Here is a 22,008-nt window from a genome sequence, read left to right on the forward strand (position 1 = left end):
GAATGAATTGCCTTGCAGGAGGGACTGAAAATACAGCTTCTTCCTGAATCCACTGGCAGAGTCACTAAAGAGAGCTCAAGACACAACACTGCAGAGTAACGCCTTGGAATGTCCTTGCACTTTATAAACAGTTGTCCTAGGGAGGGAATATTTTTACATGACATTTGCACAGCTTGACAAATGGCTAGCTGAGGCTGTGGGCTTCTCTGATGAACATTGAATTTCCCATAGAGATACCCCACAAACTGACCAAAGAGAGATCTGACTGCACTGGGAAAGTAGAAGTGGAACTTGGAGCCTTAAAAAAACCCCACCAAAACAACAAACAAACAGCAGCATTTAAGTGAAGAGCACAAGAATCTGATCTTGGGCAGGATGGCATCTGCCCAGGACCTTTTAATCCTGGCACTATATGGCTTGTTACTAGAGTTACCAGCTGGATGTCACGCAACAGATACGAGGCAGCCAAGGTTACGTCTGTCACATAAAGGTAGGTCAGTGTGTCAGGTTTTTAAAGACTTTATGCTAATGCAAGTTCATTCACTTCACTGGAAGTGTTGCATCGGGGTTAAATTATGTTCCTTTGACAGAGTGAAATATTCCTGTTCAGAAGCCTTGTGAATTGTTTCCTTGTACTAAGCTGCACTCATAATTAAGTTTACTGAATTCGGAAAGATTTAAGGCACTTACAGTGATGATTTTAGGCTACCGAAATATTCTTCTACCTGAAACTGTGTTAGATTTGCTTGTCATTCTGTCTTAGCCTCCATGCTGTAAAAAGGATGTCTGATCTCTAATAAGAGAAATGGAAAATATAACCTGAAATTATTGCTGAATAAATATACTCTTATGCATCAAGTAACCCTCACACAATTAAATGCCTGTTTCACTTTTAGAATTCTATCTATCTACAAATATAGCTAAGGCAAAAAGACTGAATTCCTGTGCAACCATATGATTCATTTTCTAAGCTAGCAAGTGTCATCACACTATAATTAAAATGACTAACTGCCAATGTAAGTCTGCTTGCAGTTTAACGAGTTACCCAAAGGAAAAAAAATGGTTTTTTTTTCTGACATATGTATGCAGACTACTTACAACTTTTGTTTGTTCGTTCATTTGTCTTAAATTATTTAATTTTCAATTTACCTGAAGCCTGAACGATTCTTCTTTAGTTCCTTCAAAGTATCTCCTTGTTTGGTTCTGGATTGCTTGTGATTTAAACTCTTCCTTATGATTTAGTTTTAACCCTGTGTGTATATAAAAATACCTGTGCACAACCATGACTTTTCAGTTCTCTGCAGCAGTACATACATTTGCACAATATGCACTTAGAAATATATGACAGGCACTTACTGCTGTAGGAGTGAGAAAATGTAAGTGTGCAAGATAAATTGATGATTGGCCAATCAGTAATGTTTTGATATTACCTCTTATGCAAAGATGAAAAGAAAATACCTTTTTGCTGACATAGTTTGGAAAGAGCAAATGGAATTCACTGAAGAACATTTCTGTGGTTATGAAAGTGATAACTAAGCTGCATCAGTGTGAAGTACATTAGAATAACTATTTTAAGTATGGCTAAGGTTTAAGAATTAACATCAGCTACAGCTCCACGTGTAGACAGCTTTAGTCTAAACAAGGTTTTAATTGTATTTTGTTTAGCAAGCTAAATTACCTATTATAAAGAAAGGAGAAGCTGAGTAAGATAATTGGTCTGAATGTCTTGCTAGGAAACTGTAAGAAATGGGATTTGCTTTTATGTTATCCCTTTTAACTTATAAACCACTTCTTTTTCAGCTTATGGTTTCAGAGTACAGTAGGAATGAGTGACAAATGATGATTATATAATCCTTTCACATCTCTTATTGTTGAAAATGCGCATTTGAACATTAATTTAATTCTAGGTATGATTATTAAGACTACCATTATTATTGATGTTTGTTTGCATGTGATGGGGTGATGGAGATGAGAAAAGCACAATAAATGAGACAAATAGACCTACTGTTATGTTGGTTCAGGACTCTGGCTTAGCTGCCAGTTTTGGCAAGCTCCCCACCGTGGTGCTGTGACTATTAACTGCTTCTGTGCTCACTTGTAGAAATAATTGGTTTTCTGGCGGTTGGAATCAGTGTACATTTCACTGCATACTACCTCCATTTTCAGCAGGGAGCCAGTAATTTGGCCATAACACATCATAACTCTGATATTTTCAATGAGATTTTAAAACATCCTTTTCTCACAGAGGGCCAAACCTCCCCTGCCTGATGTCAGTTCGCTCAGATCCAATGACACAGAAGGGTCTGTCCCAAGTAAATTCTCTACCATGAACACACACATCACCATCTTACATTTCACCTTGTACAGTACCCTGTCACATTTGTCACACTCGTGAAATGTGACTGATTTTACAAGCTGTCTTGCAGTCAGTGAGTGCATGACCGCATATCCTGAGGCAAAGGCTAAAAAAGGCATACCTGCCTGCACCCTGGGAACCGCTATTGCCATCCTCCCAGCCAAAAGAATGTAGCGACCAAGCATGAAGACAATGAGTAAATGTCGTTGCAGTATTCACTAATCAAACAGGAACAGCAGGAGGGTCCCTCATCGTAATTGCATTGACTCCAGAGAGGGGCTGCTGTGGGTACCAGCTAGGCACGTGGTAGTTACTAGGAGGTGGTCCTCTTCACAAAGCTGCTCCAGCCCATCCGGTAAGTTGCCGTGTGGTATAGACGATGCAGCCCATACGTGTAAATTTTCAGTGTGGAGTAGCTGTAATTCAGTTACAAATTTCGCTGCAAAGACCCTGAAATGTGAAAGTAAGCATGCGTGCTCACTGCCGCCCTGTGTAACTGTGGCTGCTGGTGGTTAATTGGGATTCAGGCCACAGCAAGATAGGCTAGTGATGACTGGTAAGCTAAAAGCTTCTGTGATGAGTAAGATGAGATTTATGGACTTGAGATTTCTTTGTTATGGGAGAAGTATTTACAATTAGTTATTTTTATTTTAAAGAGACAAGAGAAGGCTTCCACAAATTAGGAATAGAGACTCTCTGATTTTTATAAATTCACAGATTCTTTTATTTTTCTTTAAAAGTGATGCTCAGTGAAAGTGTAGTGAACGGAGAATGAATGAGAGCTTTTTGCTCTCACAGCAAACCAGGCTTCACCTGCAGCACATACATGCCTCCAAACCCACGGCAACAAGATCAGGTCCTAACCCTTGCACAGAGGGGTCACCTGATGGATAGGAATACCACAATCCCCTTGCCAATTAAGGGATATATTATGCAACCCCTGTTTGACTCTATGGCCATTTACTCAGCTTCAGTGGAAGTTAATGGAAGTCCTGCATTCTTGAACTACTGCTAAACCTGTCGAGTTAATGCAAATTGTGATGGTGATTTTTGGTAAGGTGGAGGATGGTCTTTATTCACGGTAAACTCAAATGAGAGAATTTTGCCATTCCTTTATATGGGATCAGATTTAATCCTATAGCCACTTAACAGTCATTTTATGGTTCTAACATCATTTTTAGTAAGCTGAGCAGTATTTACATTTAGGACTTGAAGGTGTTTTCCTCAAACTGTCAGCTTGTGTCTATTAGAAAATTTACACTGCTATTAGTACCACTTGTGGTATTAGTGGTACCGTTGCACTAAAGGTCAATCTTTGATGATGACCACTGATCTTGCTTGGAGTAGTAATGTACTCCAACAGCTTCATGTTAATTCGTAGAGATAAAAATATAGTATCGCTTGCTCAGTATTACAGAGAAATAAATTTCTATATTATTGTTATAGGTTGACAACTACATTTAAAAATCATTAGCTCATTTTACATACAGTACATGCTCTTCCTAATGAGGTGTTAATGGAAGCCCAGCTTCAGCCCCTATTCTTTATAGGCTGTTGGTTAAATTCTTTCTCAGTATCCCACAGTTCGAGTTGTCGCAGTGGGAAATATATAATTAAGGTGAAATCAGCACACACTGCATGTTAAAAAGAAACTATTTATATTACAAATTGAAATGGATTGGGTTTCCAGAGGACAGGAGGGATATATTTATATAAGCCTAACAGAGCTACACAAGAAGCATGTAGACCTGAAGAGCCCATGAACGATGTCATTGTATAATTCAAGCATTACACATGGTTTGCAGTGTATTTCTAGCTGTTTTTTTTTTTCCCTCTAGTCTGTGAGTATGGTAAAGAGCAAAGTTAACACAGTATGAGAATGAGACGTTGAGCCCTTACAGTGATCTGTATGATTTTATTGCTGCAATGGGATCTGGTATAGTCGGCTATACGCAGAGATTTGCAGATCTTGAGGGATCTGCTCTCTGTTTTACCCATTTACATTGCTCTTGAGTGACTTGAGGGATTTTGGCATCACTTGATCTCAGGTTGTGTAGCTATGCACTAGAGGCTGTTCTTATCTGGAAAAGCTTTGGTTAAGTAGCAGTTCTGCCTGCCTTATCCACCCAAATATCTCCCTTCTACCTGCTGTGGGAACTGCTTGCTACTTTTTATGGTAGAGTCAAACTGCAGCAGGCAGAAGGAGCAGACTGAATTTAGACAGAAATAATCTAGATTAGGAAATTTATTCTCCAAGCATAAATATTTCAAACAATAGCAGCAGATGACTAAGGAAGGGAAAGCTGAAATGTTGCAGAAGATAAGTGATACTCTCTATGTTCATCTATGGATTTTCTTATGTAGAATGTGTAATATAAAACATTTGATGTATTTAGGTTTGTTAGGGCTAGCTAATGATCTTTGAGGGCTGCTGAGGTCTGCAACAGTAGAAAAAATGTTTCATTGCTATTTGCAGGAGCCAGACTTTCAGCACACCTACTTTAACTTTCTTGATAATTGTAATTTAGAAATCATTTTAATTAACACTAAGAGTTACCCACGATATCTGACTGTGTCTGTTCTCTAGCTAGGTGGCAGCAAAATTTACTCATGAACTAACAATTAAATTGTATAACAAAAATGTAGGGAATTTTTAGACAGGCGTTTGTGAATTCTGAAGTAGGTAAATACGTTTAATGCAAGTATGGTATTTTCAATTAGTAATCATCTGGCCACATAAATCATGGCCGATTAATGACTAGCCACGTAACTCATAACTGAATCATGACAGATTCAATTTCATGCATGAAAATGTTTTCTATTTTTAACAGCTTTCACTGTAATAGATTTTTTATTTTTAATTACTAGGAAAGATTAGTTTTTCTATCAAGGCATATTCAAAATCGAGAAAATGTTAACTCATGCTAGATATAAACATCCTTGAATTTCTACTATAATAAGGATTTAGCTTGCGGTCTATGCTTCCATATAGTCTAGAGAAGTCTGTGTAAAAAATGATTATGTGTATGTATATATGCACATATATATCAGTATATATATATTGAAGTTTGGATTTTTCTTACAGTGAATTAAAAAGCAGTATAATTCTGAGGGTTTAGGAACTGAAGACCTGTATTACAGCTCCAGATCTAAATATGGTTAGGTGTAAGGACTGATAACCAGAATTACAAGTGTTTGGAAAAACCACGTGACAGGCAGTTTCCTGTTCTTACTCAAATTCATGAGTCTACATAGAATGTAGTGTCAGCTTAGAAATGTCTTAGGGGAAGATACGTAAATATCTCTCGGCCGCTTGTGGGGAAGGGAGGTGAGCTTTTACATCCCTCTCCCACTGGACAGACAATTGATTCTTTATCAACAACTAGGACAAGCTTTAGGTTTATTATTTATCCATATTACAAGAGGAGATGGGCAGCAAGTTCAGGAGTGTTTCCAAGTAATCCTAGAGGGACTTGCTCACCAAGACAGGAATTTTTTGGCAGAGAATCCATGCTAGTTCCTTTCATAACTGCATTTTGTTGACAAAGGCTTCTATAAGTACTGCCGTAGCAGAACTCCGAAGCGATAAGCACCACCGCCGAGGATGCAAGAAACAGACTGTTTGCTGCCTAACATCAATCACTTTCCTGTATTTGCTTTAAAGAACTAAGTACCATCTGAAGGTGCAAGACCAGAATATCCTGCATGCTGCTGCTTTGATACAGCTATCTCCCTGCTTTCAAAGTGATAACACCATCTGCTATTTTAAACTATCAGAAATTATACTCATCGTTATTTCACTGAAAGCAAGTGTTATATTTTACTTAAATGAAAACAGGATTAATGCTGTTTGTATGATTTACAGTATGCTGTGTAAGGGTGAGCATCTGTTTCAGGCCTTTTGAGGAACTTTTAGTCAATAAATATTCTAAAAGTGTGCAATGGGAATAGTAAATGTTATTAAAACTGCCGCCCTGGTTTTCTTCATGTACCCAGGCAAATATGATGAAGTTATAGCATGCAGCCTAATTTTCTATAATTAGAAAAATCTTTATTTCTGAAAAAAATTCATAACCTGCAGGGATAAAGATAGTAATCTTTGTTTTACAGAGGAAGGCCCTCTTAACTTGAGCATACTATTTAAAATGTTTTGTGTTGGCTAGTTAATGTTTGGCATTTAAATAATCAGTTAAGGATTCATGATCAAACATGAAAGAAATTGTTAAAAGAGAAAAAGAGTGAAAATATTGCATTATGAAAAAATCTGTAGTGTAGTTTAGTTGTAATTCCAAACTCCTGTAAAGAAAGGACACAAATAACAATTTTTGAGAAGTTTTCAAAATAAACTCCATCTTCAAATTGATGACAAATGAAAATTGTCATCACCGAGATTCAGTTTGAGGAACTGAACAAGTCTCCTATATACATTAAAACAAATAAAACCATCGTGATTCTCTCAGAGCATAGTTTCAAACCCAAATGTTACCAATCTGTTGTTTCCACACTTTTATCATCTCACGTTGACAAATCTCTTTTTCCCTTGATCTTGGTTCTTCTGACCATCCTCAAGGCTACAAATTCTTATTTTGGAAGAAGGATTTCACCTTGTTAATTAATTCAATTGAAGGCTGACATCACAATGTTTCTGCTCTAAGCATCTTCTGTTAGTTTTGATGAAGCTATGAATTGATACGCTTTCACTCATGCTGCATCCCTTTGGCAAACTGTTTTATAACGTCCAAAAGCAGGAATGTATCATTATGTACCCAGTTTTTCCTTACCCTGTGATAATTTTCATGTCTGTAAAAATCAACTAAGCAAAACTGGTTTTAAATTTTTTATATTTACTTTTAAGTAACAACATTACAAACGCGAGGAAGAGTTTTTCTGTTTTTTTCTCAGGTTTTCTCTGTGACATTTCTTGATGCTAGACCCTTTCAAAGAATTTGTAAATTGTGGCATATTACAATCAGACATCTGGATATACTGTTTAGCCACACTGCTCTGGGTGAATATACGATATTAGTGATGAATATTTCTTTTCTACTCTACTCTCATTCTTACTTTACCTGTAAATTGCTGGACCTCTGGAATATAATGGCATGTCAAAGGTTCCTTTCACAGTTTCTGTGCAAGTATGTACAGGAGATCTGTAACCGCAAAGATGTCAACAAAGTGATTCCTGCCAAACATCTTGGCCCTGACTTGACACACAGACTCTGCGTGTAGCCAATAGCAGCAAGACTTGGATCACTCATGTAGCTAGAAGATAATTTGTGATAGAATAAAAGTTGAATCTCATCTTTAGATTACTTTTATTAGTCTCAGGTGAAAGCGGATAATTGGTATTTGTTTATGTCATGTCTTGCTACTCTATCTCAATATAGTATTTGGTGTGCTTTTTCACCTCTTCTGTCAGTCAGAATCTGCTCAACTTTGTGAGAGTCTTCTGGTTACCTATAATGACCTAAGATTTGTCCTTGAATGCAGTACAATATTTCGGACTGAAACTTCATTTTCCTGGTGGAAGTGCCATCTGTTTACCTCATACATTTCACAGTACAAAATCAATGAAGTTTACCAGGAAACAGCAATACCCTCTGCTGTGTCATCTCTTTGCCTTCCATGGAGAAACTTGATGCCATAGCACTTTTGATAACTCACTTACCTTTTACTAGTTGACTCCTGGTACTTAGGTCTCCAGTATCAAGGAAAGGATTCAAACCTGAATTTTTCAATACTTTTGCAGGTTACAAAGTAACACAAAGGAAACCCTGTAATAGTCTAATTCCAAAAACTAATTTGCCATAAGCACACAACATTTAGCTTCCAAAATTGTATTATCATTCTTAGTTGAATTTGCTTGATGTGAGCTTCCATATCAAAAACCTAGTTGGGAAGGATATCTTTCCAGTCAAGGAAGGTTATATGATAGAAATGGGATTTCTGTGCTTAGTGTGATTTATTACAAGAGAGTTCAAAGGATCCTTATGAATATTAAATGTCAAAATACAGAAGAAATAAAAGGCTAAAAATTTCATTCATTAAAAAAAACAAACAAAAACCAAAAACAAATGCAACTAATCAAAGCCTGTGAGACAAAAACAAGAGAAAGAGAAAAAAAATCACAGATGACTTCTCATATTTGGCCAGAGCAGATGTTCATTATTTATAAGAATTTGATGACAAGCAATATATAGTCCTCTTTAGACTGTGATTTGGCAGCAACAGCTAAAAAAAAAATAAAAATTTATGATCCTTGTGAAATCATGTTGCTAACATTTCTATTTCATCAGTATTAAAGAATTTCAAGTTTTAGGAAATTTGATCTTTCAGTGCAGCATGTGAAGTTTATCCTCTGTTTTTATTTCTTTAATTCACTCAAAATAAATTTACATACACATTTAAAAGGTTCTTAACTGGATCCCTCTAGTATGATGATAGCTTTTGGTTTGTTTGTTTGGGGTTTTTTTTGCAAACTATTTGCAAAATAATTCTCTAAACCAAGGAACCAGGCTTGGAAGACAGGCATTCAGTGAAAGAAGACTTCACTCCTCTTAACGTCCTTAATGTATCTATTCTCTACTTCTTCTGTGTTTATTTTTATCTAAAGGATTCCTGACTTCATACTGTGAAGCAATTGAAGCTTCTGTGGGGAGTCGAACAATGGGCTTTTTACTGTTGCTAAGTTTGCTTTATAGGCTTTTTCTTACAACACATTTGTTTAATAGGCCTAGTAAAATAGTGAATGCAGCTGTAAATATATCTTTTATTTGTTGATGTGCAATAAACATCACAGGGATGTTGGTCTTTTCTTATTCTGATCTTCCTGACACTGGTGAAAGGAAATTGTACAAAATGAATGAAAAGTGCCTTAAACTGATTGCAGAAAACAACAGTCCCCAAATACCTAAGGGTCAGTACCTTGTTTCTCTTTTAACAGATGGTTTCTCCCAGCGGTGTTACTAAAACTTAATAATAGTAAAATAATAGGTTGCTTGATGTGAGGGAATTATTCCAGATAGCACTATTCACTGGGGTCATCACTGAAGGTCATTTTTCAGCCAGAAAGCTAAAGGTTAGCAAGTGTTGCTCAATTCCAAGAGCTCCTGCAACTCTTTATTTATGATTAAGCTAAGTGCTTTCCTGTGGGTGTGTGGTAAAAGCCAAGAGTAAAAGAAAAGAAACCCATTCCTTCATGTATTAAATATTTCATCTCAGTTCATTGAGAATGGTATGATGCAAAGCTTGAAAATATGTATTGTCTGGGAGCCCAGAAAGATGTAAAACATCTTAGAGATCTTGTTCTTATTAATTTTGTTGCTGAAAAAAGGTCTTGTCTTTATGTGCCTGTGTTTACATGCAGTAAGTCATTATTTTCTCTACTCTGCTTATCTTAGGAATGGCCATGTCTTTCTGCATATTTTCAGGTTACACAAGCATCTGGGATAGCAGTCATTTCTAAACACACTATTGAGGAGGTGTTAAAGTATTCAGCAGGTTGAGTATTTATTATAGCTCAGAACTAGACTGTAAACAGTCTCAAGCTCTTTATTGATTCCATAGTAGTCCTTACTGAGTGACTGCAGCTTCTGTAGGTCAACACTCAAACACTTCAATGGGTTATTACGTTTCTAAAATGCTTGAATTCTTGTAGATAAAATGCTTCACATTTAGGAGATAAAATAAACAGTTACAGTAAAGAGTGGTTCTCCAACAACAGCTTTGGATGTAGCACACTGTCCTTAAAATCTACTGCTAAATATATGAAACTTTTAATACAAAAATAGAACAAAGGCCTTATTTCATTCTTACTAAGGACAATAGCGAACCTCCCACAAACTTCTGTGACTAAAGATTTGACAGGAATATTCCTCATTCCTGACTACTTTCTGAAAGAGATGATCCATTTGGTTGTTGCACTTAGCCTGGAAGTGTATTTTTGTCTCTCCTGAGTACAGCTCAGCTTAAACTAGAGGCCTAGCTTGCACTCAGATAAAAGTAGGTGAGATGGATTTAGGATGAATGTCTGATGATAGGTCTAGGATGTTACACGTCCAAGGATAAAACCCTTTAACTGATGAGGATTTACTGCAGAGCTTACAAGCTGCAGCACAATTGCCTTGATAAAGTATAAGTGAAGATACTAAGTAGTGTGTCTTTGGTCTAGTAATGGTCTGGAAGATGAGAACAAAGGTGTAGTCACTTGAGCAGTGACTTGAGCAATCGAAGTGGCTACCATAGCTGCTGGACCACAGCAATGACTTGGATGTGTTCTTCATCTGCCTCAGCGTACAATGTGCTGACTTTGTTTAAGCACAATGTGCTGATTCAGGCTAAACATCTTTCAGAACTTTTAAACTAAATAGCGATGCACTAGCATATTGAAATAGGTGAGCCTCTCACAGCTGCCTGCCAGAGCTCAGCTACCCTCTGGTCAAGACTCAGTAACAAAAAATTGTTATATACAAGCTGTTCAAGTTATTTCTGCTGCACACAAAGTCGCCTTATAGACCATATACTAAAACTTTGATTCTATAAATAAAGTGAGGTTTGTTTGCAAGATCAAAGTTGAAGGCACAGATTCTTTGTGACCATTCCTGTAGCATGACTGACTAAAGCCAATCACAGCAAAAGTTGTTCCATTTTGCCCATACTCCAGGCATTAAAAAAGCAACACAATACTGACAATTTTGATTTACGTGTATAATTTCACTTTCCATTTTATTCTTTGCTTAAAACACGAAAAAGCTAGAGACTTACAACTTGCCATGCTCCTTTGTTACATGGAAAATGGTATTTTCAGGAAATGCTTCTTTGAGGATGTTATACTTGTAGTTTAGAATTGTGAAATAGATGCTACAAGAGCTATATGTAGTCTCCAGAATTTTCTTGACACAGAACAACCCCTTACTTTGTTAGAAAAGGCAACAAATTACTTCATAATATCAGGTTAATGGATTTCATTTCTTTTCTTTGTGCTTTCACATTTTCTGCCTTAATATGTAATAGCACTAAAAGCCTTGAGCTGTAAAATTAGAACTCTGGGCTGTTGAAAACTCCTTGTACTCATAATTTAAAAGTAAAACAAAAAAATATTAAAGCATGGGGATTTGAAAATAATAATAACTGATGTTTATACATTCTTGTGAAACAGCTCCTGAAGTGTGCTGTGAATCTGATAGCAGCACAGAAATGTTCCATCTTGGGATTGTTGAAAAGTAACAGACATATTGACACATACTGACATCTGATACTACTGCCTGGGAGTGTTGCAGGACCTATGGGAAATATCCGAGAGTTAGAGTTGTCATGTCTTAGCATGTTTCATATTTTAAATGGCGTAAACTATGAATTAACACAACGAAAGTAGACCTCAAATCTTTGACAAAAAGGTGATTCACATTTTTTTCTGAATTAGTCATACATTGTATCCATGACTCTAGTCCTGATAAAACCTTGTTGAGATGGTTTGGTTTTTCTGTTAAACTGTTGGCAACATGAAGGTAAGTTTCTACAGCTGTGGATTTCTGTGCAAAACCTGTCTCAGTGGTTTTGCTCTATAAATGTTTTGTCCTTCAGTCTGTAAGGTCTGCTCTTGCTACACAGTTTAATTTTGTTGGCAGAGGTTAGCTATTAACGCATCCACTTGAGTCTCATACTTATGGTTGTAACAGCATTACAGTAGCACAGGGTAATAACGTGTTTCTGTTGGCATCTTGGAGTTCTGCAGTTGCTCTCACAGGGACTGTAATAATGCTGATACTACTTAGTCACTACAAGATTGTTTACAAACTTTTAAAAACGCATCTGAGAGCACTAAAGGGTGGAGGTAGATCCTGAGAGCAGCTTCCATAATTGGATTACGAAGCCTTCAGGCTGACCCTAATATTGTTGATTGACAAAGACGTGTTTTTAACTCATCAGTTCCTAACCTAAGCAGTTATTCACTTTTACCCTTGTAAAGACCTCACACCTGCTGAAAACTTAGATGGTGAACCTCAATAAAGACCTCAAAACTGTTGGTAGCTATCTTAAATGGTGAACTCCAGAGATCTGATGCAATGTTTGTAGAAGGTATAGTACCCACAAAACATGTCTGTGGGCAGTTTTAAATCCAAATCTTTTTATAATTAATATATCTCTTTTTGGAAAGAAGAGTTATAGTCCTTTTTTTTTCATTGAGAGTTTTTCTGTTGAGCTGATTGGATCACCAATAATGTGTTAATAATCTATTAGATTCGAGAAATCTGGATTCACTCTGAAGTTTTATGAAAAACTTTGAACAACCTCCTGGGATTCTCAAGTATTTAAGTCTTACTAAATCTCATACATTTTTTCCCAGTAGAATTATCTAACCTAAATTTGAGAATAAAACTTCCTTCCAACTACCTATTGTTTTGCCTAGTGAGACCAAAATATCTTTGAGCAGTGCGACACCAGCAACAAGAGATATTAACAAGGACATGCCTCGACAGGAGGCAACCATTAAAGCAGAAAATAAACATGAAAAGCGAAAGAAATGTATTCTAGTCTCCTATATGCTGATGTCTCATGTCCCTTAGGCTTTCTCTGTTCTTTCTCCTACTGAAATAGTTTGAGATCTTCTCTTTATCACTAGCCTTTTTAGTATCTCAGCTTCTTAACAAATCATTTAATCCTTCCAAAGTCACAGTCACCTTTCCTCATCCCGAATGTTTTCCTGCTGCAGCATACATAATGGTATCACAGGCACTAGAGTCTCTCTTATAGCAACTCTCTCTCACGTAACCTTCAACAGTGTTCCTGGAACTCTTTATATTAATTAAAACACTTTTTTGGCTCCCTAGGTGGATAGAGGTATGATTGTTTCTTCATGTGCTTGTTGACCAGTTACCTGTTAATTGGATTAATTTGATAATGAGTGTTCTCTCTTTTGGTTAAGTAACTAATGGAGTATAGCCATTTCTTAACTACTAGAAAAATGTAATGTTTTCTAGACTGCTCTTACTCCGTGCCTGATCCCCAAGAAATCTGAAATTGGTCAGAGAGATCTCATATGTCATAGGGAGCAAAACACTAAATGGATTGTGTCACCAACGAGCAGAGTGATCAAAAACCCCTCATTTTCTTAGGAAATTAGATCGTAGATTTCATCACAAAAGAATACAAATAATCTTTATTATGCTAGATCATCATTCTCTCTTCTAGTCCTTCCAAACTGACATTTCTACAGTGAAGTCCGATAACCTCCTGTCAATTTAGTGGCAATGCAATTATCTTTTCCAGTGGTTCGTATCGAAATTTCAGTCTTCCTCTGGGTTGCAAGTAACTGTTCCTAGAAAGTTCAACTGAACACCAAGCACAACTTAGGCTGAAGATATTTTCTTATTAGATGAATTGAAGGCACTAGGTCTGATTTCTGAAGGCTTAAAAATATTAAAATTAATATATATGTGGAGTTTGGTTCTTAATTTTTTGTCTTTTACCAACAATTGGGGACAGTGTAATAAATCAATATTTAGAAGAGATTTTCTGTGACATTCCCTTCTCCCACATGGGTTAGGATTATTATCCCAGCCTTTCTCTGTAGAATTTTGACATGATCTTATTCCCAGGGGAGTCTTGGTGATGTACACCCATGTGGAGCTTTCTAGAGAGATAGCATTAAAGCAAGCAGCCAAGGAACGAAGAAGGCTGCCCAGGTCAATATAGTGTTAAAGGAAAAGAACATCTGGAAAAAAATACCACATAAAGTCTATGTGACTGTGGAAAATGAAAGAGTCCTTACCAGAAAAAAGTACAGACTGGAAATTTTAGAGAAGACCAAATAGCTAGCCCTGTAAGACAGGGCTTTATCTAACCTAAATAAATCCCACTATATCACTACCAGCTAGTTTTCGTAAAAGACTTGGTGATACGAACAGTTAAGAAAAAAAAAAAAAAGCTGAACAGTTTAAAAAAAAAAAGCTTATCAGGCTAGCAACTGACAAGTGGGTAGGCATGCAAGGTTAAAAGTAAAATCTATGGGTATCTGAGCATATTCTAATTTAGGAGTAATAAAAAAACATTCTCTGTTTATTCTGTATTATCTTAGATGGTGTCACTCTCAGCTCTGAGTGATAAACTGTTAATAAATTGTTTTGTGTTGTGCTAACAAGCAGTTTTATTTATCAGTAACCTCCAAAGTACTTAAGTACAACAGCATTTTATTTAAAGTGCTTTGAGATGCTAAGTCAGATAAATTAACCTTTTTCCTTTTATTTCTTGTGCTGTAAATGCATTCCAAAAATTTTAATGTGTTGATGAAACCAAATTTCTCCTTAAGCTGCTGCCATTTATTCTTCTGTAACATTTATCTAGATACTGTTAACTTCAATTTTGCAGTTGTTAGGAATGGTTAAGGAATGTTAAAACAAGCCTTGTTGTCTCTCAATTCCCAGAAACAGTAGCAATACCTCTAAGGAGAAAATGAAAGGTGTTTTCTTTCAATTCTAGTCTCCACAAGAATGCTAATTTTTGCTCTCAGTTAAATTCCATGTAAACTGTCTTAGCAATACTGAGGCTTCTATATTCATAAATTGAGGTACAGAATTTCCCTTTGAAGTCCCAGGTTCTGAAATCTAAAGATTTTTAAGAATATAAGCATTAGTTTTAAAAAATTATAGTGTTATACATTGCAAAAAAAAATCTTGGAAATATTTTTCCCCCAATATTACCAAATATTGGAAAAAAATGACATTAAATTGAAAGAGATCTGCATTCACTTCTTGAAATATTACATGCTTTTTTGGAAAGTCTGTTTCCCTTTTTTAAGAGTGCTCAGGTTTGACAAAATTGCTTTTTATGTCAATAAGCACTAACAACTCCTTAATATATTATCAGTGCATTTAAGTGGTAATATTTCTCTAGGACAGAGGCTTATAATTTATTACTTGAAACAAATATGTCTTGAACAGGTATTTCCTTAAATTATTGTGGTGAAGAACAACTGTAAGGAAGTGTTAAGTTGCACATTTATTGCAAGATAGCCCAGGCGACACGTGCGTCCTTGTGTAGACTGTTTATCTGGTTTTGAGTATGACTACTCAATCTTCAGATTTCACTGTAGCTTTCCAAATTACAAACACAGGACTCGGGAACATACTCAGTTTACAATGGTTTAGCAAGTCATGTGGCATCTGGGTGCACATTCACAGCCTGCAGCAAATATAAACTAAAGCAACTTCACAGTATCATTGTAATTTGGGGCCAAAATTGCTTTAATTCTGAGGCATCCAGTTATCACAAGTCAATTGATGCACATTAACTTGTCATTTCATCATAAGTTGGTCATGCATCAAATCCTCATCAGTTTCTGTGTCATGGTTGATTCTCTTCTGATGGCCTAAGTGGACTGTTTCTTTTTTTTAACTGATCCCTTCTTGATAAAAAAAAAAAAACAACCAAAAACAAACTAAGACACTTTTTGCTTTGCCTTGTGAGATTTTCTGTCTTCAAGGTCTAGGAACATGTATGATTGGTATCGTGTTATTAAGTTACATGTGTTTACGTATCTTCCAGCTATTATAGCAAGGATTTAAATATTTAAATTAACTTTAAATTATTTTGATCCCTTTTTTTTAATATATATTTTTCTTTTAGTTTTGAATCTCTTCTGAAGTTTCATATCATAAGGTTAATTTTCCTTTTTTAATATTCTTCTTCCTCTAAGAGAGCCAAATTTACTTCTGATGTGATCCCTATTACTTAATGTCTCATGTATAACTACTTTTTCAATTTCTGATTACAATTTCCTTTGATATGTTCCAAAACAAGATATTCCAAGAAGGAGTAATTTAACATACAAACCAGAACTTCCTTAAATGTTTTCTTTTTTATGCCAGATAATCAGTTTATAAAAGAGATGTCCAAGATGTTTTCTAATGTAATTTTATTCCTTGATGTGGCCTCACTGATCTCAACTAAGACTGTGTCATTAACATTCTCTCCAGTAAAAGTAGTAGCATATATTTTCGGTATTCTCCATATTTTCTGCAGATATCAGTTTAAGAAATAAATACTTTTCTCATATTTTAGAATTTATTTGCTTTGTTTCAACAGTTGTATTTATTATATACACATTTTTGTTTTTAGACTACAGCAATGTTTCTATTCATTCTATTCTGACACGTCTCTTGCACAATTTTGTGGTGGTTTAGATGAAGAAAAACTTACAAATTTTATAAACAGAGAAGTTTCTGTCCTGTCTTCTTTTCTTCTTTTCTTCCTTTTACTAGAATTTAATATGAATTTGAGAATATAGAAAGCAATCATTAAATTTTCAACTCAAGGCAGAAGATTTACTTTAACTTTTACTAAACCAATTTAGTGCAAAACAAATCAGTTGATTTCAATGGGTTATTATAACTAAACATATAATGTAATGCAAAGTAATAATATATAATAATATATAATCCATGTATAATAAATTCAGAAATATCTGTATAATTGTAGAATCATAGAATTGTTTAGATTGGAAAAGAACTTTAAGATCATCAAGTCCAACTGTTACCCTTGCACTGTCAAGTCCACCATTAAACCATGTCCCTGAGCACCAGATCTACATTTCTTTTAAATATCTCTAGGCATTGTGACTCAACTTCTTCCCTGGGCAGCCTGTTCCAATGCTTGACAACCCTTTCCATGAAGCAATTTTTCCTAATATCCAATCTAAATCTCCCCTAGCACAACTTGAGGCCATTTCCTCTTGTCCTATCACTTGTTACTTGGGAGAAGAGACTGACACCCATCTCACTACCACCTCCTTTCAGGTGGTTCTGGAGAGCAGTAAGGTCACCCCTCAGCCTCCTTTTCTCCAGGCTAAACAACCCCAGTTCCCCCAGCTGCTCCTCGTAAGGCTTGTGCTCTAGACGCTTCACCAGCTTCATTGCCCTTCTTTGGACACGCTCCAGCACCTCAATGTCTTTTTTGTAGTGAGGGGCCCAAAACTGAATGCAGTATTTGAGGTGTGACCTCACCAGTGCCGAGTACAGGCGGACAATCCCTTCCATAGTCCTGCTGGCCACACTACTTCCAATACAAGACAGGGTGATCTTGGTCTTCTTGGCCACCTGGACACACTGCTGGCTCACATTCAGCTGGCTGTCCACCAATATCCTAAGGCTCTTTTCTGCTGAGCAGCTTTCCAGCCACTCCTCCCCAAACCTGATTAATAATACATTGTATTCTATGCAATTTCAAGATTAACTTATTTTTCAGCTGATGACCAGATACTTCTACACAAATATTCTATAGGAAAAGGAGAAGAAGAAGGACAAGGCCTCCCTACTTACATATACATCACATTTGTATTAATTTTTGTATGCGTTAAGGTCAGCTGAACAAGATTTGAGCTATATATCACATGCTGAAGCTCAAGTGCCAGTTATACTCTGAACATGTGTTTACAACTTCTGTGAACATATTCTCTGACTTTTTAGTGCTTTGGTTGACTGAGTCTCTTCTGATCTTTTCCAGATTTTGAGGGAACTTGTGTTTTTGGAAGCTTAATTAGTTGTGTTTTCACTGCATCCTCACTGCAAAACCAGGACAGAACTAGGTCACAAGCCGCAGTCCAGTCTGGACTTTTCACTTTGTTTGAAGATCTCCTAAACTTAGCCTAGGGTTTCTTGTATGAATGAGAACGGAGTAAAAGCCCAAATTAACAGTGTAGTGAAGAAGTGTGAAGATGTGTGTTCCTTTCAAATGTTACTTCTTTCTTTCTGTTCATAACTAACTAAATCTCGAGGTATTAAAGCATGCTGGTGAATATGTACTGTTTGGGAAGTAAAGCTGAGTTCAGGCCCTGGTGGTTGCTAATCATATTCAGGCAGAGTATTCCCTTCTAGTTCTTAAAATAGTACGACTAGGTAATTTTTCTGGATTTTTATGAATCTACACCCAGTTTTTTGTTGTTTATGCTTGTACAGTTCATATCCATGTAGTCACATGCATTTAGGACTCTATGATTGGACCTATGAGGAAAAGAAATAATCTGTGAGCGTCCTCTGAAACAATTTCAGAGGACCAGGAGGAAAGGAAAGGGAGAAAGTAATTCCCTGATGCCTCCTCCCACCTCTAAAAAAACCCAAACAAAAAGAACTAAAACCAACCATTTCTAAAAAAACACTGGAGTTGGCTTCAGAACGGTACAGATTAATGTTTTGAAATTAGGTAGGGCTGTGCCACTGTGACACATTTTCTTTGGCACAGTTTCTTGAAATTACCTCAGCAGGCTTTGCGCCTGTACATACTCCCATCACTCGCATGCTACAACCAGAACCATGATGGGTATGTTATTCACATCTTGTTGTGAGAAGCCACAGCCTTCTCATTATTTATAGGGTCCAGGCCATCACAGCAGAAGGTCAGAGAATGACAACTGAAGAGTTTCATCTAAACTAATAGATCGATATCAGCCTAATCTTGACTTATTTTAGTCGCACTTTTAAATGCTGTCCCACATTGCAGAGTTAGAGACACATATCCACTGAAGAAATGGAAAATCTTTCTAATCTTTCAGATGTGTAATCAGTGGGACACCCGGGTTATCTTCCTCAGTCGGACACTCTTAATCTAACTAAAATATATAATTGTCATACTGTGAGATCACACTCTTACATTTGAAGTGGAAATGCAACACCTGAGAGACCTGCAGAAAAGATCATGTGTCTGAAAGCTTGTTGGTTTTTCTGACTGTTTTAGCATTAGGAGCTGTAGCCTCTTTGTTTTCCTTACCTACATTCTAAGAAATTCACAAACACACTCTACAACTAAAATGTAGGAAATGACTGACTTATTTTAAAACTAGTCATTAGCAAAGATTAATATAATGGAGCCCTCTAAAAGAATTACTTTGTTAAAATGAAAAGGAAAATAAAGAACAACAATGTTGTGGAATATTAAATATTCAGATAATTTATCAAAATATCCCTGCTATTTCCCTTGTGTGTTGTTTTTACCTTGGTAGTTGTATCTAGGATCAGAAATTGAAATGTGACAATATTCTAGAGGAAGAAATAGAATTACAAAAAAATCCCTCAGATATAATTTCCTTCGTATATTCATCCCATCTTAAATCAGGCCAATAACTCTGAATTTCTTACATTGCTAGTTCTGCATTTGGGAATACAGATTGAGGTAAGCAATTTTAGGACAAATTGGCTATTTGGAACTGCTGGAATGGAAACCAATGTTGCCTTTCCACATTTACAGTTGTTCATCTCAGGCTGGCGTGCATAAGCTCATTGAAAACAGATTCGAACTGAAGAACTATGTTGCATTTTACTGCATTTTGCTTTGATAGAATCTGACACGACCTTAAATGTCAAGTTCTCACTTGGCATGAGAATATAAATTTTCAAAATAGCTTTTTTCTTTTACTGCTTCACATTTGATAAGGAGAAGTAGGTTTCTCTTTACTTGAAATATTGTGATATTATTGTTCTATTTATTATTATTATTTTAAACAGTAGCAATAACTGCAGAAAATTTTTAGTCTGGTCCCAGATAGATGCAATATAGATGAAGCATATTGTGTATATGTTTATGTATCTGCACATTTTTTCTCCTTACCAATACACAGATTGGCCTGTGGAAAATAACTGAACAACAATGAGATAGATCTCATAAATTTTTTACACACGATCTTGCAAAAGCTACACTCTTGCTCAAACTAAAACATAAATTTTGTTATAAGTTAATACTGCTTCTTTTTGAAAGATGTAACAATAATAAATACAGATATAAAATGATCTTATCATAAAGACTATTCTTACTTTTCGATTATGTGAATGATCTTTAGATATAAAGTCTATATACTGCATAGGTCCTGATTTGGATACCTTGTCATTTATTATTTGGTTCTTGTTGTGTTTTGGATTTCGTAATTAGTTAAATATAATGTTTGCTGTCTTTATAAAATATTGTGTTTTGCAATGGGTTATTTTGACACTTATAAAGCATGGTAGCTGTTTTCCTCTTCTTCCTAGTAAGTAGCTTTATAAATTGCTTATTGATTTTGTGACTGTATTAAGAGATGTAAGATTCGGCTATTTGTAATCCTTGTATAGCTAAACACAATATTTCAGCGCCATACCTTGGTGTTTAAAGAACGTTTCCTTGTCGTTTTTGATACTGCTTGAAGTTCTAAAGCCAGGTTCTTTAATCTTATGGGAATGTCTGGAAAATAGATGAACTGTTACAATACGAAAGTTAACATATCTTAGCTGAGTAACCTTTGTAGTTTACCCTGGCAGGAAGCGCCATTAACTACTTTGTCCCTCTCCCATCAGCGAATCCAGACTTCTGAATGATGCTGCAGACCACTCTGCGAGTTAAGCAACAAATCTCATGTTTTCAATTTTCTCTTCAAGACTTCAATTTTGAGTAGTCTGCGGGACACTGAAATCTTGCACGGAGTGTAACAATTGCCATTCACTACATGTAATTGAGAAGCAGAGATCCCTGGTGTTTCAGCGTCCTAGGGAGTAGATCCATTGAGTATAGTCAGTTTCCTGGATTATTAATTAAGTCAAAGATAGAGTTTTTTACTTCACTATGGATCAATTAGACAGTTTATCATTCCTAGAGATCCAAAAAACCACATCTGTCCACATCTCGTGAAGCAATATTTTTTCACCCTATATATTGAAATAACATATGTCTTCCATCAGCAGGAAGTCCTGTTGTTCGCCTGCAGTGATAAGTAGCTGCACTTACTCAGAGAGTGTGATTTTCACAGGTAAAAAAGGCTGACTACTTTTCTTTTCTCCTACTCAGCGTATTCAGTTGACCAGCTGAATTGTGTTATACCAAAAGGAATTTTAATGCCTGCAATCTCTGACACAGTCATACAGAAGTGGGGCCTCCAGAACAGAAAGTCAATATCAATATTCGCTCTAGGAGATTGCACAACCTGGTTTGCAGCAGCGATTGTTTCAATAAGAGTATGTCTTGTCTCAACCTGTGCATCTTGAACTGATTGATTGTAAAAAGATGTTTGGGCAAGTGTGCAATAATAACCCCTGAGCAGATTTTATCCACACCTGGCTGTTTCTATAATCTTTCTACATAAGAGAAACCTGTATAGTCTGGGACAAATCATGTGATCTGACTTAACTATTTGTTTTAAGTATTGATACAAACACAGTTTCACAACTTCTGTGTGATAAATCAATGTAAAATTTGTAGCAGCACAGTAAGAACCAGGGCTGATGATGACAATGATGATAATTTTATTCTTTAATCAATGCTGTTACGTAAAATGCATCTTGTCAACACCTGGCATTTCAGTCATCATGCTTCCAACACCTTTTTTCCTGGAATGACTACACACTTATTCATGAAGCAAATATTTTGATAGCACCACACTTTTCTTCTCTCTGAAGGAACAGTTTCTCAATTTGAGATACTGAGTATTTCAGGAATTAAAATTTTCCTTTTTGTGTTACAGGTGCATAAGTTTCTACATACTCTTTCTCTGCTTATGACAGGTACTGGGGTTTCTCAGTACTCAATATAATCACTAACTACCATTGCTACTCAGTGATGATTAAATTTCATCCAAATTGCAAATCAGTTGCAATTTACATTACCATTCAATGTAAATTGACATATCATCTACAACGTCA

The 22,008-nt window shown here is 36.0% G+C and overlaps 1 protein-coding gene across 1 annotated transcript in view; it reads left to right on the forward strand.

Annotated features, from left to right (window-relative positions):
- Nucleotides 1–369: 369 nt before the first annotated feature.
- The window catches only part of SEMA3E (semaphorin 3E), a 154,774-nt gene continuing 133,135 nt past the window's right edge, over nucleotides 370–22,008 (forward strand). Inside the window, exon 1 of the mRNA XM_086609692.1 lies at nucleotides 370–490. Coding sequence (XP_086465818.1) covers nucleotides 376–490 — 115 coding nt within the window. The 5' untranslated portion in view covers nucleotides 370–375. The remainder of the gene's footprint in view (nucleotides 491–22,008) is intronic.

This window comes from Tauraco erythrolophus, chromosome 4, assembly GCF_009769465.1.
Source record: "Tauraco erythrolophus isolate bTauEry1 chromosome 4, bTauEry1.pri, whole genome shotgun sequence".
Taxonomy (NCBI): domain Eukaryota; kingdom Metazoa; phylum Chordata; class Aves; order Musophagiformes; family Musophagidae; genus Tauraco; species Tauraco erythrolophus.